General features: G+C 56.6%; 1 protein-coding gene across 1 annotated transcript in view; it reads right to left on the bottom strand.

Annotated features, from left to right (window-relative positions):
* Positions 1–18,396, bottom strand: part of NTRK3 (neurotrophic receptor tyrosine kinase 3) — a gene marked incomplete at its 5' end in the record, with an annotated part of 161,800 nt that overhangs the window by 25,743 nt on the left and 117,661 nt on the right. Inside the window, 3 exons of the mRNA XM_023744054.1 lie at positions 7,445–7,688; positions 8,594–8,766; positions 14,137–14,267. Coding sequence (XP_023599822.1) covers positions 7,445–7,688; positions 8,594–8,766; positions 14,137–14,267 — 548 coding nt within the window. The remainder of the gene's footprint in view (positions 1–7,444; positions 7,689–8,593; positions 8,767–14,136; positions 14,268–18,396) is intronic.

Here is an 18,396-nt window from a genome sequence, read left to right as displayed (position 1 = left end):
GAAGGGCAGGGGAGCCTGCGGAATCCCCCGAGACGCACCGAGTAGAGCGAGCGAGCCATCTGTCTGGGATGGTTTGGATGCTGTGCTGCCTGGGGCCACAGGGGTGAAGCAGATGACATTTAAGACTCTTTCCAGCCTCATGTTTCTTTCAAATGGAATGACGTGGCATTTGTTCATCTGTTTCGAACACTCAAGGGACGCAGAACGTGGCCTAAAAGGTGCATTTGTAGAAAACCCATCCTGACCCTCCATGTCACTGATACTCCTTTTCACGGTTACAATCCAAAACCGAAGAGGCTCTGAGCACCTAGGCCCTGGCCTGGGGTCACCTTCCCAGGCTTCCCCCCCACACTCCACGCCGACAGGGCAGCAGGGGCCTCGTCGCCTCTTCCCGGGACCCTGGTCATGGCCGGCCTTCACCTTTGAGGCCTCAGTTCCCGTCCTACGTGCCACTGCCCGATAGCGTGTCCTCACACACAGCCTCATTTACAGGGACACCAGTGACAGGCCTCCCATGACGACCCAAGTCAGAGCAACTGGCCCCGCACCCTAAGCCTGTGGGGGACACGCTCCAGCTAACTTCTTCACCTCACTGTTAGGGTCCAGTTTGCACATCAACCTCCTGGTCAGCACCTCCTCTCCAGGTCACCTCCACACCGGACTGCGGCGTGTCCCATGGCCCAGTACCCAGATCCCACCCCGTATTCCCTTCTGCACTCTGTGGAGCGAATGCCTGCGTGGCAGGTGGATATCCCAGCACCGCCACTGTGTTTGACACAAGGTATAATCTGGTCCAGGCAGGCTGGGGTCTGGAAGGACTGAGGTAGATGGAGGAAGCCAGGTAATTCACATCACTGAAGAAAGTATCAAGGAAGTCTACCCAGTAATTCTTCCGCGCTCCCCCCCCCCCCCCCCCCGGCTGAATCTGGCCAATTACCCTGAATGGCTCAAAGGAGACGAAGGAGGAAGAGCAGAAAAGCGAACTTCCGTCGCTGAACTGGATCGAGGGATTGTGGGAAGAGCCTCTTTCCAACTGGAGGCTGTTGCTTGTTTTACCCAGAGGGGAGGAGGGGCTGGGGTCTGACCAGCTGGGTCTGGGGCAACGCAGAAGCGCCGAATCCGGAGGCGGCTGTGTTCTCGCGCTCTCACCCTGGCTCCTCCTGAGGAAATCAAGCCTCTGCTCACTTACCATCCCACAGGGAACTCAGCCCCACAGAAGGCAGAGCCTGAGAGAGACCACAGAAGCTGCGTCCAAGCTCCAGGCCCGACAGATGAAAGGGTAGCCGCTAATTGGCCACATGGACACAGAGCGGGCGACGCGACCAGGTGCCCTAAAGAGCGGTCCTGTCCCTCCGCAGACCCGCGTTCCAAAACGTCTGATATTGTGTAGATAATTAGTGTGCAAATCCTCCGGCTTTAGTCGAGGAAGCAAGAATGTGATACTATAATTAGCATAGGCTGTCCTCCACACCTCTCTCCGCGTTCCTTCCCTCTGCAGCGTGTGCAGCTTACGGGGTTTTGCAAACTTCACTCGAGATGCGAGCAGTGTGGCACCGAGCCCTGCAGCAGATGCCCAGGCAGCTGAAGCTCTGAGCCTGCCTGGGTGTCTGCTTCGTGGCTGTGTCTCTGGTCAGCACCAGGCACGCTCTCCCACAACTGAAGAAATGGCCCAGCCGGCGTGGCTCAGTGGTTGTGTCAACCTAGGAACCAGGAGGTCACGGTTCCATTCCCGGTCAGGGCACATGCCCGGGTTGCAGGCTCGATCCCCAGTAGGGGTCCTGCAGGAGGCAGCCGATCCATGATTCTCTCTCATCATTGATGTATCTCTCTCTCTCTCTCTCCCTTCCTCTCTGAGATCAATATATATATGAAAAGAGCAAACACATGGTTTAGGGACTGGAAATCCAGGAGTTTCGAGGCCTCCCCTGGCCTCCTAGCCTACGCTCTACCACAAACAGTGAACTGTCCTCACTTTGCTGATATGACATCAGACACGGGAGGATGACGCACTGCTGGAAAGGAGTGGGAGAGAGAGGGGTTTCCTCTACCCACCCTGTGGCCGAGGGTGCCCGCTGCTCATTCCCATCCCCCGGGGGCACGGCCACACTCCATTCCTCAGCCCGCCTCACAGATCACGGGGCCAGGCGCATGCCCAGGTTCTTGCCGTGAGGAGAAGGGACAGGCCTCACCGCCGGGTCAGGCCCGTGAACACATGCCTGAGGCCCGCCCAGGTGACTGGAATGGGGATGGGTGCCCAGGGTGACCGAGGACCCCACACGGAGGAGAGGGTCGAGCGCCGTCAGCCTGGGTGCCCGCACGGCGGAGGGTCACCTGCTCACACTGCGACACGACCCGGAAAGGCCTAGAAACAGGCTTCCATTTGTGTCGCAGCCATTCTGTATGGTGGCATGTACCTGTGAGGACAGACCGCCGGCCCACCACCACGCATGCACTTGTGTGAGTGCTGTTCCCACGCTGGAATGGGGGAGACCGCTGCATTTTAGCCCCAATGATAGAAGAGTAGTTAATATTTCTTGAGCATTAGTTTCCCTAAGAACTTCACGTTGATGAACACTTGACCCTTACAGCAAGTGCAGGTGCTGAGGGGCTTGTGGCCCCATTTTACAGCCTGGGGCACAGAAAGATTCAGTAAGTTGCCCAAGGTCATCGGGTCAGGAATCACAGGAGCTGAGATGCTCACCCAGGCAGTGTGGGCTCAAGAGTCTGCACCTGCGTTGCTGCCACGGGGAAGCCTGACATCCACAAAATCAAACATTCTATCAGCCAGATCAGCTGGCTCCGAAGGATTCCCACACCTGCCGGCACCGCTGTCCCCTCACCCAGAGTTTCCGGGAACTGTGACCTGCAGTCTCCCGTGAGGACCCGGGGCCTCGCTATCGGCTGCCAGACCTGCCTTAGATCCCCCACCTGTGTTGGCCTGGACTTGACCTAGGTCCCCTCCTCGTCTCCTGGACACGTGGCTGTATTATGACACCACTCTGACTTTAACTGAGTAACTCCTGACTCAGACCACCCTCCCTGCCTCCTCTGGACACTGTCCCAGATATTGCCTAGGCCAGTGATGGCGAACCTATGACACGCATGTCAGAGGTGACACGCGAACTCATTTTTTTGGTTGATTTTTCTTTGTTAAATGGCATTTAAATATATAAAATAAAAATAAAAAATATAAGTCTTTGTTTTACTATGGTTGCAAATATCAAAAAATTTCTGTATGTGACACAGCACCAGAGTTAAGTTGGGGTTTTTCAAAATGCTGACACGCCGAGCTCAAAAGGTTCGCCATCGCTGCCTAGGCCATGGATCCCCACATCGCCCCCAAAGATGACACCTGAAAGGGGGGGGAGGGTCTCTTTGCCTGTCCAGGCTGCTCTTGCTCGGGCCTAATCTGCTCCCTGCCTCAACCACATTTTCACAGGGTGTCTACACATCCTAGGCTCTGTGCTCGGAACAGAGGAGAGGAGAGTGGACAGAAGGCAGCCCCCACCCTTCAGACAAGTAAGATCAGAGCACGGAGCCCCTCAAGCCCATTCCTCCTGGATCTGAGCGCACGGCCTCCCTCCCTCTGAAAACATGTCTCTTCTGGAATCCCAACCTCTCCTCTTCCGAACTCTTGAAGCTTTCTTCAAAAAAAAAAAAAGTGTTCTTTTTAAACATTGATTTCAGAGAGGAAGGGAGAGGGAGAGAGAGAGAAACATTGATGATGAGAGAGAATCATGGATCGGCTGCCTCCTGCATGCCCCACATTGGGGATTGAGCCCTCAACCCGGGCCTGTGCCCTGACCGGGAATCGAACCGTGACCTCCCAGTTCATAGGTCAACACTCAACCACGGAGCCACACCAGCCGGGCTGGAGGCTCTCTTTAATCCCAGATGTGCACTGCACTGCAGGCTCTGAGTGCTGTCTCACGTTCTGAGAAGGGCATCAAGGCGCGAAGCACCCTGCCAGCGCCGGTCTGAGGCGAGCTCAGAAGCATCGCGTTGGTGGCCGTGGGAGGAAGGTATGCCATGGGACGTGGCCTTACGAGGAGGGAACACAGGGCTCTGCACCCCGAGGCAGAGATGTGTGCGTCCCTCTCTGAACGTGTAGCAGGAAATGAGGCAGCTCACCTTAGAGAACTGTTTGCATACCGCCCATGCCTGAGCCAGATGGTGCCTGTTTGTTCCAAGAAATTAAAAATGAAAAAGGAAGAACATAAGGTGGAGTTTATCTCTACCTCTCCCCTGCCCTCCTATACACAGTGTGGAATCTGCCCTGGGCAGGTGAGTACAGATAACACAGACACACATGTGCGCGCGCGCACACACACACACACACACACACACACACACACACGCCTGAACTCTCAGCATTTAGCTGTATTAGTCACCAGAAACCAGCAAGCTCCTAGGCCCGACAGACTCAGACCCTACGGTAGCAGAGAGGAGCAGGCCGGTCCCGGGTCCGCTTGCAGAGAGCCCTCAGCGCCTGGCCCTCTCATCTAACAAATCACTGCTCTCCCAGGGCGTCGGCGGGGACATGGAGCAAACACATCTTTCCTAAGCCGCCGCCGGGCACGGATGTAGCTCGGAGATCCATGACAGGACCCTGTAAACACTGACCAGCACAGGCGAGCGCGACACCCCAGTGTTTCTGTCTAAGATGAAACCCTGGGAAGGAACCTTTCCGGAGGTGGTCACCTTCAAGGCCCTACCCCTTTGGGGCAGCTGTGTGACCCATTTATTTCCCAGCGGCCGGAGATTCCTCGCTCCGACTCAGGAATGACCTCTGGAAATGAGACTGTCCCTGGGGTTCTCCTGTCTGGGTGTGCAGGGGACTAAGGAATATAATATACATAATAATTTATCCAGGAGGAAGTGTGTTCCAGGCTCCTAGTGCTAATGAACTTGCTTAACATCGAAACGACTCTGAGAGGCTATGTTTGTCCTTGTTTGTAAAATGGGAAAATGAAACAGGTGAGGAAGGGGCACGAGGTCCCATGGCTGCTGACGGTGGGGTTGGGATGTAAGCACAGGTCAAATCAGGCTCAGATGCAGAACGCCCCTGTCTCCCTGATGCCTTCCAATAGGATAACAGGACTTCCGGGTGCATTACTGACGTGACCGCTGGCCAATGGCTTCCTTACTCTTTTCCCTGAGGGGGAGGGGCTATGCATACATTAGCCCCTCGTGAGCACCTGAACATGAAGATGGGATACAAGCTGCTCTTTGAATGTGGACAGTCTAGTGCCCGCCCTCCATCAGTGGACTGTGCAGCTTTCCAGGGGCGCCCCGAGTTCTTTCTGCAACAGCTAGCCGTTCCCACTTCATACTTCCTGGGGACCGGAGGCGCATTTTCGAGCCAGCTGGCCTCAGGTGACACCTGGCGTGGCCTGCATGACAAAGGCATAGTGGATGCCTGGCACATGGACAGCGCACACCCCCCCCCCGCCCCCGGCTCCCCGTTCCTTAATTCCAGTCTGCCCTGGTGCCCACGGAAATGAGACGGATTTACTCCTTGGCGCTCTCCCAGGAGGAGAGAGCAGCAGTGCGCAGTTGTTAAAGCAAGGGCGCAGCGGTATCACTTGAAGATGTGATTTTTTCCCCTCTTTGAAATCGGAATCGAGAAATACTAAGTGCACTCCTGGAGGCAAGTCTGCAAGCCGAGTCTGCACACGTCCTGGTCAGATGCTGTTTCCCAAGACCCCGGTGAAGCCGGCAGAGACCAGCCCGGCATAATCAAACCTCTTCCTCGCACAGAAAAACAACGAGCCGCCCTTGCTTTTATCAACGCCAACACAGCCGAGCGCAGCCAGACAGGCCAGCAAACCCCATTACGCGGAGTGCAAAGGCAATTAAACGGTGCCAGCTCCAGCGAGACCCGAGAAATCAGTGACCCACGGGCCCGGGGGGACCACACCGATGCCTCTCTTCAAAATGACTGGAAAACACGGGCCTAGAAGCTAAAGAAAGGCTCTGCTGGGTTATTTCCCGGCAGGCCCGCCCTGGCATCCGTCTGTGGCGACCGCTGCTCCCTGCTCCTTTTTCTGTGTCTGGGGGGGTGGACAGGGCAGGTGGCTCGAGAAACCGACCAGTTTGCTGCCGACACACACCCTCCCCCCACTGTCTGTCTACTTCTGCTTCACATCCTCTCCTGATGCTCTGTCATCTGCCAGCCTCTGTCTGCACCAGGAACAAATTACTTTCTAACCACAAAGAGCGTTTCTCAACCATCCTGTTTTTCTCTAGGCCTGGGCTAACATGACAGGTCTTGAGTGACTGGTTTTATCGTCCTGCTTAGACAAAGCCATCAGGAGGAACGTTCGGACAGAACTGCTCTGCAGACGCCAAACCCCCAGCCTCTTGCAACCTGCTCGAGCCGACGGGACAGCCCTGGGCTCTTTACTCTCAATGTGGTCATTCCCTCCTGACAAAGATGAGACAAATGGCCACCATGCCACGGAGACACTGCCCCACCCTCTCCCTGTACCACACATCCCCAGTCCTCGCCCCTTCAATGTCCCACGAAGTAAATTTTCCATATTTTCGAGGCGACCGACTTGCAATCAGTTTGCAGAAGTTATTCCATCTCTGTATCTCAGGTTGCACCTATACTCCCCCCACCTCCCGCCATTATTTTTTGAGTTAAATGACACTCGTGCCCACTTTCCCTGGCAATAATAACGCTGTCAGAAACACTCAAGGATCCATGGGGAGATAATTCACCAAGACTAAGGGGGAAAAGTCTGGAGCAAAATAAGACACCTGATAACGTAGACAACCGCATGATGTGCAATTGAACGTGATGTCCCCTCCCCCAATCGGGGAGCTTTTCCTAACCGGCACCCCCTCCAGCGCTGGCAGTGGTAACGCGCTTCCCCCCCTCATCTTTCCTACGCCGCGTGGAGAACTACGCTCAGCACGACACTAACCATTTTGCTCCTTTACGGTGGGCTCTGGCTTCTCGTCAAGAACTGCCTTGGAAAACGAGCTGCACAGTCAGCAGGTAATTTCAGAGAAGCCAGTGTGCTGTGGGGGGGCTGGATCAGGGCCTGACTTGGAGGTGCCGAAAGGTAGCACCCAGTCGGGTTTGTCTGTGTGCGCACTTGCGGATATACATGCAAATCTATCTATATATATATATATATACACACACACACACATATATATATATAGTTGCACAAAGAATGAGTGTTGTTAATGATACATGTGAGAACACAATGCATATGGCATTTCAGTGTCAGGGTGCGGTTGAGGTAAACATCCAAGAGGGAAGGAGGAGATGCCAGGATGTAGGCGTGGCCAGAGGATAGTCACGGAGTGCATGTGTGGGCGTGGCTGTGTCTGCGTGTGCTCCGAGTGACGGGGTTAATGGACAATGACGAAGACACGGAAGCGAGGCGCGGACTCGGCCGTGGCGTCCTGCCGCGGAAAGGCCCCTTACCCTGTAGTAGTCGGTGCTGTAGACGTCCCGGGACATGCCGAAGTCCCCGATCTTCACCAGCAGGTTGGCCCCCACCAGGCAGTTCCGGGTGGCCAGGTCCCGGTGCACGAAGTGCTGGGAGGCCAGGTAGACCATGCCCGAGGCGATCTGGCTGGCGATGTGCAGCATCTGCGAGAGCCCCAGCTCGCCTTTCGCCTGGCGCGGCTGCCCGTCCACAAGGATCATGGCGTCTGGCCCGTGGGCCCTGCGGGGGTCGGGGAGAAGCGAGGGGCAGAGAGAATGCAGGAGGTTTCTGGAATGCTCCACGGCAGTGCATGCCATCTCCCTTCTCAGCCGACTATGGCCTATTTCTGTCTACAGCAAAATGTATTGTGTGAGTGCAGACGTGGGCGAAACACTGATCCAGATTCCACACGAAGACGACAGCAGATGGGCTCCAGGGGTCAGGGAGCAACCCTTCTCTTCTAGACGCCTTCATTTATATCTAGGGTTGCCCAGGTTCTAGAGATCTAATATAGAATATTTAATAAAACCCAGACTAACACTTACATGGCCCTTACTCTGTTCCATGCACTGCTCCAAGTATCTTAAATATATTCATTCACTTAATCCTCCCACCTCAATTCTGAGAGAAGAAAACTGAGGCACAAAGTGATCACATCACCTGGCCAACGTCACAGAGATCTCAGAGGGAACGCAGGGGTGAGCAGGAGCAGAGGAAGCCAGACATGTGGCTCAGGAGCATCAAGAGGGCTTGTTAATCAGCTCCCTGGGCCCCACCCCCAGGATTCTGATTGGCTAGGTGGAGCTAGTTCATTTGCATTTCCTACAAGCTCCCAGCAGTGATGCTCTGGGTAGGAAGACTCTTGAGTCCACTCCCTGGATCACACACAGGGCCTAGGACTGGGGGACTCTGTCGGTGGCTGGTCCCAGTGACAGAGCCCCCAGGCCTGGGGCTCCCCAGGCCTACGGCCCCAAAGCAGGGATGAAGGCCTGAATCCAGCAGCTCAGGAGCTGATGCAGAAGAACGGAAGGCTGCTTCTCAGGTCTAACCCCTGGACCTATGTGCTCAAAGGCACAAATATAACTGCTGGTTCCAGAGAGGATGCCCGGGGTTGGGGGGCGGGGGGGGAAGGGGTCAGGGCTCACCGCAGGAACTTGTTCAGGTCTCCGTGCTTCATGTACTCAAACACCATGATGAGCGGGTCCCCATCGCCGCACACGCCATAGAACTTGACGATGTGCTCGTGCTGCAGGTTGGTGAGCAGCTCCGCCTCCCTCTGGAAGTCCTTCCGGGCGGCCAGGGTGGGGTCCTTCAGGGCCTGGGAACGAGGCAGGACAAAGGCGTTTAGCAACCAGAGGACAGGGATCTGCCCGACCCCCTCCTGAGAAGGAGCCTGGTGCTCAGAAGAAAGACCTGCTTGTGCCCAATGAAGAAGATTGTTCTGTTGTTGTTAATCCACCCGAGGAAATTTTTCCATTGATTTTTAGAGAGAGTGGAAGGGAGGGGGAGAGACAGAGAGAAACATCGATGTGAGAGAGACCCATCGAATGGTTGCCTCCCGCATGTGCCCCGACCAGGGCCGGGGACCGGGCCTGCAACTGAGGTACGTGCCTCTGACCAGAATCGAACTTGAGACCCTTTAGTCCACGGGCCGACACTCTACTTGTGGAGCCAAGCCGGCTAGGACCCAACGGATGAGATTTTAATCAGGGTTTAAAGGCCACAAGGCCAGGCCTGACCCTTCCACCTTCAGCACTGTCATCCCTGAGGAACCAGAAACCAGTTTCCTGACACTGTCTCCGACATCAGCCAATGACTAGCGTGAAAGGCGGAGGGCGGGGCTGCGAGGTGGGAGGCCTGGCAGAGGCCCTGTCCCCTCAGGTTCCCTGGAAGAAATGGTCCCTCGGCTGAAATGAACAGGGAAAACCTGCCCCAAGCACTTTAGCTTCGTAAGGTCACCTGTGCCAAGTTTACCCAAAACCAGGCAACTTGATCAAGTCCCCTTGCCCTTTCTATTCCGTGACTTTAGATGGTGACAGAGTGTATATGTGCAGAGAAACGTCAATGGCACTTGTGTCCTCCTAGGAGGGGCTGAGGGAGCATTTGGGGTGGAGGTCAGGGGGCCGCAGCCATGGGAACGGCAATGGGCAGAAGAAGCCTGAGGATCCGTAGGACCAGGTAAAGCACCGCAAAGTCCCAGGTAGGGTGGCAGGGTGGGCACCTGTGGCCACCCGGATGCCACCGCTCAGCCCCTGTGGGAGTGGGAGACCCTGGGTGAGGGGTAGGCGCCAGACCAGGCCACTCGCCCCAGGGCCCAGGACGATAAAAGGAGGAGGGGTGGTCAGTTGTAAATGCGGGTTTTCGGCACCAGGAGGGGAGGGTGAGGCCAAAGCAGGAAAGTGTGAGACATCCCAGGGGCCCTGCTAGGGCCAGGCCCTGGGGATGCGGCGCTGGCAGCTGCCATGGAGGCATGGAGCGAGCTGTGAAGGGGGGCAGGGGTGGGGCAGTGTTTCTGCAGGAGCAGCAGCTGGGCAGATGCGCTGACAGCTGGGCAGATGCGCTGACACCTTTCTCCGGCCTCCCACCCTCCCCACACCCGCCTGCTTCCGCTGACACAGAATAGGAGGCAGGGAGCGGGGGAGTGTGACATTCTCGCACCATTTTCAGGTCAGTGAGAAGCGAGACACGGGGAGATTGGTCTGCAGAGTCCTCTCTGCCATGACCTGTCCTTTTCTGGTCAGAATGGAGATCGTGCTGTTACTAAAAGACCTGGTCAGAGATATCTCTCTCTCTCTCTCTCTCTCTCTCTCTCTCTCTCGCTCTCTCTCTCTCTCTCTCTCAGCAGCAAACCCCTTTATCTGAAATCCACATGGCTGCCTGGGCTTACAGCACTTCAGGGATGTGAACAGGCGAACACTGTACCTCGAGGCCCATCGACGCTGTCAGTCATTAGCATACATTAGAGACCAGATGGTGGACTCTCAGCATGAAAGAGGCCCGAGGTGTCATCTGCTTTCACCTGCTCAAGTCTCAGGTTGGAGAAACGGAGGCCCAGCCTTGTCCAGACAGCAACTTAGATGACACGTTTTCAATGCCAGTTGAGCTGGGCCTCAGCGTCTCCTGGTCTCTGGTCTCCAGGTCAACGGCGAGGCCTCCAGGAGGGCTCTCTCCCGAAGGACCACGGTGTCCTGACCAGAGGTCAAGTCCCACTGCAAATGCAACCAGCACCACCTTTCCTTCTTTTCAAAATGGCTTGATTAAATGGCCCCGCTGCTGACCAAAATGCCGGGTGTCATCTCATGGGAACTTTCCCGTTTTACAGGTGAGAAAACGGAGGTCCAGCAGGAGGAGGTGACTCGCCAATGACCACGAAGGGAGGCCTGGCTGCTCCTGCCCAGCACACCTGCTTGGATTCATGTATCAGGCGAAGGAGTCACTAGGCAGGGCCCCAGCGGAATGGTGGGCAAGAAGTTAAAAGATGGGGAAGAGGAGAGGGTGGGGGAAGCTGAGGAGTGTGGGTTGCAGCCGAGGGGCTGGGCCCAGCGAGGATGCCAGGCTCGCAGGGCCGGCCAAGGCCGGAGGCGAGACGGGCGTCCACCGGACCATTGCTCATTTCACCAGCTCTGAGGCCAACAACCAGAACAAAGGCATCTGCAAGATGCTGTGGGTGGGAGAAGGCCCAGGGCGCCTCTCTCGCTGACCCAGCCCCTGGCTGCAGCCCTGAACTCCATGTGCGGGGGCGTGGGTATAGGATGGCTGCCAGTGATTATTTATGTTCATGAAGAACAAGAGGGGGAAAGGAACCCAGCATGGGTGGGATGGGAGAATACAAAGATTTATGTGAGCCCTGGGTTTGTGAGAGGGAAAAGCAGATCACATCTGGGGCCAGCCCAGTGGCCTCTCTCCATCCCTGTAAATCATTCTCGCGGCAGTCCTGGAGGCCAAAGGCTGCCGTTGAATATTTCCGCTCCCAGCACTCCAGCAGTGCCCGCCAGCGTGCCCGGGGCTGGCACCCTGCAAGGCACCAGGAGATGAGGCACAAGGCAACCACGATTGCCCGTAGCCTGCCCACAACCCTTCACCATGGATGTCCAGCTCCTGGGTCACACCTGAAGTGCTTATGTAATTGGCAAAGGGTCGTGCCCAGCAAAGGGGGGGCCGGGGACAAGGATTGACACCACTGGGACAGAGATGACCTGAGGAGGAGAATTAGGAGGAAACCCACGGATACTCCCCAGCCCCTCTCCAGGGGGTCCTCTTCCGAGCAAAACTTCAAAATGGGTCACCGGGTGGTGGCACTGGGATTCGGGGAGATGGGTCAGGCTGAGGGGTCTCTGAAGCCCTTTGAGCAGGATCCGCAGAACAAACAGCGGAGCTGGAATTCAGTCCCTTGTCTACCTCCCTTCCCCCGAAGTTTGAGGACTCTGCCCTTTCTGGGCTTCCCCTCTGGGCATCAGCTCCCTTTCACCCCAAGTCCTGGGTTTTGAGGGTCTGTTCAGTCTGATGGGAGGGAAGCTGTCTAAATGGTCAGAACACTAGCCTGGCAGGCGTGGCTCAGTGGTTGAGCGTCGACCTATGAACCAGGAGGTGACAGTTCGATTCCCGGTCGGGGCACATGCCCGGGTTGCGGGCTCCATCCCCAGTGTGGGGCGTGCAGGAGGCAGCCGATCAGTGATTCTCTCTCATCAGAGATGTTTCTCTCTCTCCCTCTCCCTTCCTCTCTGAGACCGACAAAAATAGATTAAGAAAATCAAGGAGGTATTTAGCAAAAACAGGGAGAAATAAGATAACAATAAAATTAAGACCCAATTAGATATCTTGGAAATAGATTACACAGTCACTGAGGCTAAAAGAGAAACTGCCACAGAAGAGACGCAGTCTACACTGGATGAAACCACATGGAGAATCGCGGCTGAAGACGCTGAGGTGCCCGGGAACAGAGCATGGAGAGGCAGAGAGGGCAGGAATGACAGTGGCCAGGGTCTCACTCCCTCGTGGGTGGAGGGGAGGAGTTGCCTGGCTGTGAATTCGCTCCACCACTGGCCCCCCCGTCCCTGTCCCTCCCTGTCCTCCTCTGTACAATGGGACCGTGACCGGGCGGGCTCTGAGCTTGTTGTGAGAATGAAGCGTGAACCGGCACACGTCACCTACAGCAGGACCCTGTTGAGTACTGTCTGTCAGATGCCATTGTCATGGTCACCATCACCACCGCTGGGCCCACGGGGCACCCAAGCGTGTGGCATCCCAGAGCACCCATCTCCTCCGGGTTCCCAGGCCCAAGGGGAGAAGGAAAGCCTTCTAAAGGGAGGAAAGCAGAAACGCATTTTCTGCATTACCCAACGCCGGGCCCTGCGAGGGAATCAGTTCCCAGGGTTTCAGGCCATCACTTCATTTCCTGCTCAGAGCCCAGAAATGTTCCGTTCCTTCACCAGTTCCCAGACGGCGCTGCAGCGCCCAGCGGATGAGTGTCATCCTATAAATTAGGATTCAGGGCAGCGCAGACTCTAAGTTTAGGGATAAAATTAGAAACCTTCCCACATCCCTGGTGCAAGCCACTCTAAGACCCCTGTCTCGTCTGACCGCCCCGGGTCTATGGAGACCCACAGCCAAGTCCATTTCCAGGACGTCCAGCAGTAACCACCACTGACCTTCCACGGGGCAACACTCTGCTTCCTTATTTATTTCTAGAGCAGAGCTTGGCAGACAATGCCTCGTTTTATTTAAAACGTGACTGGACAACAGCCATCACCACTGGTTTTCTCAGCCTTGGTGAGGTTACTTGACTTTTTTTTTTTTTTTTTGGAAAATTTATTTTTATTGATTTCAGAGAGAAAGGGACAGGGAGAGAGAGATAGAAACATCAATGATAAGAATCATGGATTGGCTGCCTCCTGTACAGCTCCTACTGGGGATCGAGCCTGAAACCCGGGCTTGCGCCCTGACCCAGAATCGAACCGTGACCTCCTGGCTCATAGGTTGACGCTCAACCACTGAGCCACACCAGCCGGGCTTGACTCTTGTTTGTGCCAATCATGTTCAGCGATTTGTCCAACACTGATTTACTGCAGGAGGACGCAGGGGGCGGGCAAAGGCGCTCGCTACAGCTCCAGGCGATGCGGCTCGAGCTGCAGAGCTGCACAGCTGGCTCAGCACGGAGCAGCCCTGCGGTGAATGGACCCCTCCTGCAGCTGCCAGCAGGCAGTCACCCTCAGGCACTCGCCCTCTGGGCTCGGCACCTGGATCCCGTGGGGGCACTAAGAATCCTTTCCACCCTCACTCACTGCTCTCCCCGCTCAGTACCTGACACCCTCCCCTCTCCCGTTCCCAGTGATGGCTGGTGCCCTTGAGCAGCGGCTCCAGGGCATCTCGAGCCCACCCTCACCCAAGTCTCCTCAGAGAAATGGTCACCGAGGAGGGAGGAGGGACCCCTCCTGGGGACGGGAGCGAGCCCCGGGCGTCCAGAATGAAACCAGGGCCTTTCCCAGGCAAAACCTGCTCCTTATATGTGTGTGACAGCTCTGGACCTTTGACGCCAAAGCAAGTGGGTGTGGGTCCCAAGGACAGTTCATTGACCTTGGAGCAAGGGCCCGATGGCATGTGGAGGAGGGAACCTCTCCTTCCTGCTCCCCAGACGCCCCCACCCCCCATCCACCACCACCTTCCTGGCCCCACACGCTCTGGGGTTCACCTTCACGGCCACCAGCATCTTGTCCTTGGTCGGGCTGAGGTTGTAGCACTCGGCCAGGAAGACCTTCCCAAAGGCGCCCTCGCCCAGTTCCCGCTTCAGCACGATGTCGCGCCTCTTGATGTGCTGCACGTCTGTGGAGGGACAGAGAGGGGCGGCCGAGTCAGTGCTGTCCTCCTTAGAGGCCCGGGGCGGGGGAGCACGGGGCCCCAGAGCAGGGAGCCCCGCTTCCGAGTCCGCGGCAGGCGAGGCAGGCTCGGGCAGCACCCCACCTTGGGCGGGGAGACGGCTTCTCACTGTGGAGTGGAAGTCGGACCCAGAATCACATCCTAGCTCTGCCTGACACCCCCCTAGGTCTCTAGACCGAAGCTGGGAAACAGCCCACGCCAGTGCGTGCACAGGATTCTGGGGGAGGAGCTGTGGTGATATACCCGGGAATGCCCTGGGCTTGGGGCGGATCCCGGCGCAGGGGGCCTGAGCGTCTGCATTTCATACAGACTCCAGGTGAGGTCCACGTGCCCTGGGTCCATAGGCTGCACTGTGGATTGTGAGCTCTCTGGCGTATTTAAGAGTCGGGTTTGAATTCTGGCTCCGCCTCTTTGCTCGTTTCTTGAGCTTGGCATCGTTATTTCCCCCCAGAGCCTCGATTTCCTCGCCTGGGAAATGGGATCAACACCAACACCTTCCTTGCTGAGCTTTTGCGGCGACGAATCGAGCTAGTCCATAGGCAGAGCCCGGCCCAGTGCCGGGAGACACTACAGGCAGACACACCTGCACACACACGCGGACACGCACTGGCTCTTGTTATAACGGCGAGCACAACCCCGACACAAGGTCGGGACTGAGATGACAACCCATGTGGCAGCTTGTACTATTTGGGGGAGCCTCTCCCTGACGCACCCTCCTCGGAGGGAAAGACCAATGAGATCACGAACGCCAAGTCCAGAAAGAGAACCCAGAACCAGGGTCTGTGCACAGAGCGGCCTTGCCAGGGCCCCGGCTCATTCAGCAGCCGGGTTAAAGTCTGCCTGCCCGGGGGAGCAGGAGGGGACCTCAGCCCCCCACCTCTGTGGAAAGGCGCTGGAACAGTGGTTCTCAACCTTCTGGCCCTTTAAATACAGTTCCTCATGTTGTGACCCAACCATAAAATTATTTTCGTGGCTACTTCATCACTGTCATGTTGCTACCGTGATGAATCGTCATGTAAATATCTGATATGCAGGATGGTCTTAGGCAACCCCTGTGAAAGGGTCGCTCGCCCGCCAAAGGGGTCGCGACCCACAGGTTGAGAACCGCTGCGTTAGAAGAAGTGGCCGGTGAGGAAAGGCGCGAGCCAGGGATTGCTCACCGGCCTCTCCGTTACCTGTTCAACAGGCAGGCGCCCATTAAATGCCCGTATCAGCGTCAGGAAGAGCGCGGCCAAGCCAGGCAAGAGGACTGGCTCAAATGGCCTGGCCGAGAGAGGACCGTGGAAGACGGAGGCCCACGGTACACTGTTCCCGTGAGTTTGAGGAGACACAGGACAGGGACAGAGGGGTGTGGCTGCGAGGCTTCGGTCACTGTTTTGGTTGGCTTTGGCGATTCCTTTCAGAATAGACTATACATTTCTCATTCCCTACCAGAGTTCTTGGTGTCCCCACCAGGTCCGGGATGGCCCACGGGTGAGGCACTGTGGGAGCAAGTGGCTTGGCTGCCCGGGCACTCGCTGATGCTATGGAGTCTGGTGCCATCTCGGCCACTGGCTGGGGACCCCTGACTTGGCCCTTGCTTCCCATTCTTGCCAAAGAATGCCAACAGCCATGAAAACACCAGAACGCACTGGTATCTCAGAGGACGCCAAGGGTTACAGACCTTTACACACGCCAGCTGACTGGGCCGGGGAGCCCGAACGGAACAGGGGGCTGGTGACCACGTGACGAGAAAGTTGTCTGCTCTCGGCAAACATGAAGCAGACCCCCCACCCTCACGGACCCCAGTGCCGGCCCCACACCTGCAGGTGGATCGTTCCACAGGGAGGAGCCCGTTCAGAGACGTGGAAACACCCAGCAGCTCAGAATAAAAAGGCTGGGCTCACCGGCAGCAGAGGGAAGTGTCTGTAGAGCAACCCCTGAGCTTGGGCGGGGGTGGGGAGATGTGAGAGAGGGCAGCAGGAGGACTAGAACGTGAAAACCGACTCCATCCCATCGTAAGTCCCCCCAGGAGAGAACTTCCACCCAGCCCTGGGGGGAAGAGGCTCCAATAGGACTCCAGACCCCAGGCCACCATTGCAGCAGCTGCTTTCCCTGAACTTAGGTAGGAAGAAGGTGGGTAAAGGGAATCCATTTGTGCCCAATCCTACCATTGGCTCAACTTTCGATTCTCTTGAGAGATACGTGTTATTGCGCCCCTTTTACAGATGGAAAAATGGAGGCAGGGGTAACGTTCCAAAGTCCCCAGAGCTAAAACACGGCTAAGGAAGGGCTCTTTCTTCTTCTCGTGGCTCCGAGCCTGCGTTCTTTCCATTACCCGAGACTGCATGTCCTGTGAATTCCTTCTTTGTGGCCACCAAGAGGACGCGGCCCACAGCAGCTCAACCCTCCGTCTCCCCTGCTTCTCCTGCCCAGCTGCTCACCTGCGAATCCTGGGACTCTGGTGCAGCATCTGCCCGAGGGGAAGTGTGGGCGCCCTTCCTGGAGGCCCGGGGAGGAGGGGGTGGGAGGGAAGAGCGTGGGAGGAGAGGCTGGGGTGGGCCGTTTCCTTTTCTGACGTCCAAGCGTCTATCCGGGCCTCTTTCTGGGCTTATTTTTAGCTCACGCAGTACTGCCCCGAGCTGCCCCACATGCTAGAAGTGATGGATTTTCCTGGGAGGAGAGGGCATCAATCTCCTTTTACTGCCCGGCTGGCTGGCCCAGCAGAGTCTGGGTCACAGAGCTCAGACGCCGGGACACTGGTAGGGGAGGAGAAGAGGGGGCCGCACAGCCCAGGCGTGGGAAGGCCTCCCAGTCTCCAGCGATGCGGGGTGGCTGGAGCGAGAAGAGGCCCGGCAGACAGGGAGGAGGCGTCTCGGGGAGATGAAAGGGTCTCTGGCACTTTGGGGCCCGGCTTTTCCCAGACGCCTTTTTGCAAGAGAGCCACGGACGGCGTTCCCCCGGAGGAAGCCACGGGAGCGCTTCTCATCACCATCGGACAGCAGGTTCATCAGACAAATACAGAACGAGAATTTCTGCATCTCCGTCACCACTCCAACCGAGGGCCAAGATGGCGATTCTGTGTGTGTAGGAGTCACTCCTGGGAGGTCGCCCAGGCCGGGAGCAAGCCTGGCCAAGGGCAGGGTCGCTAACCCGAGATGCCACCAGCCACCTCTGTACAGCAGACCTCGGAGCCCTGAGAGGTCAGAGGGCAAGCTGGGGTCACTCAGTCCTGCTGACCAGGGATGAAGAGGCGTAACACCCCCACAAAACGGTATTACTGAACGAGTGAGGACTTGGGGAAAGAGACAGGTCTGTGTTCAAATCCTGACCCTGCACCGTATCCTCCCTCCAACTCGGTTCCTGGGAACATGAGTATCTGTTGGCAGAGCTGTTCAGAGGATGGACTTACGACTTTTAGATAACAGATAACAGGAAGTATCTGAAACACAATGGGCATTTAACACAAGTAGGTTTCCTTCCTTTCTGCGATATTTTCATCTAAACTAGGAGATAAATGTACCTGCGAACAAAATGGTGGCTTGGAAAGAAGAACCTTAGACAAGGATGGTGATATTCCCTGGAAATAAAGTGTCCTGAGGTTGCTCAGAGGGGAGCCAGCACCCGGCCGGTGTGGCTCAGTGGTTGAGCGTCACTGTTCAATTCCCTGTCAGGGAACATGTCTGGGTTGTGCGCTTGATCCCCAGTGTGGGGCCTGCAGGAGGCAGGCGATCAGTGATTCTCTCTCATCACTGATGTCTCTCTCTCTCTCCCTCTCCCTTCCTCTCTGAAATCATAAAAATAAAAATAAAAAAACAAGAGGGGAACCAGCTCCGACCCAAGGGGTCCTACACAGCCTGCCCAAGCCTGTCACCGCCATGTCCCACCTCCTCCTCCTTCAGAGGTCAAAGCAGGTGCGGGAGGACGTCGGTCAGACAATGGGATGAAGCCATCAAAACAGAGACAGCCGCCTCCCAGAGACGGCTACTGACCAGCAGAGAAACCAGCTTTCCCAGCGTCGGCGACTATAAATAATGGTGGGTCGGACTCGGCCATAGCGCCAGGCAGCAGCGTCAGTCCCCACAGCCGCCCGCTC

This window comes from Myotis lucifugus, unplaced genomic scaffold, assembly GCF_000147115.1.
Source record: "Myotis lucifugus unplaced genomic scaffold, Myoluc2.0 scaffold_425, whole genome shotgun sequence".
Classification (NCBI taxonomy): Eukaryota; Metazoa; Chordata; class Mammalia; order Chiroptera; family Vespertilionidae; genus Myotis; species Myotis lucifugus.
This window is presented reverse-complemented; position numbering and strand designations above follow the sequence as displayed.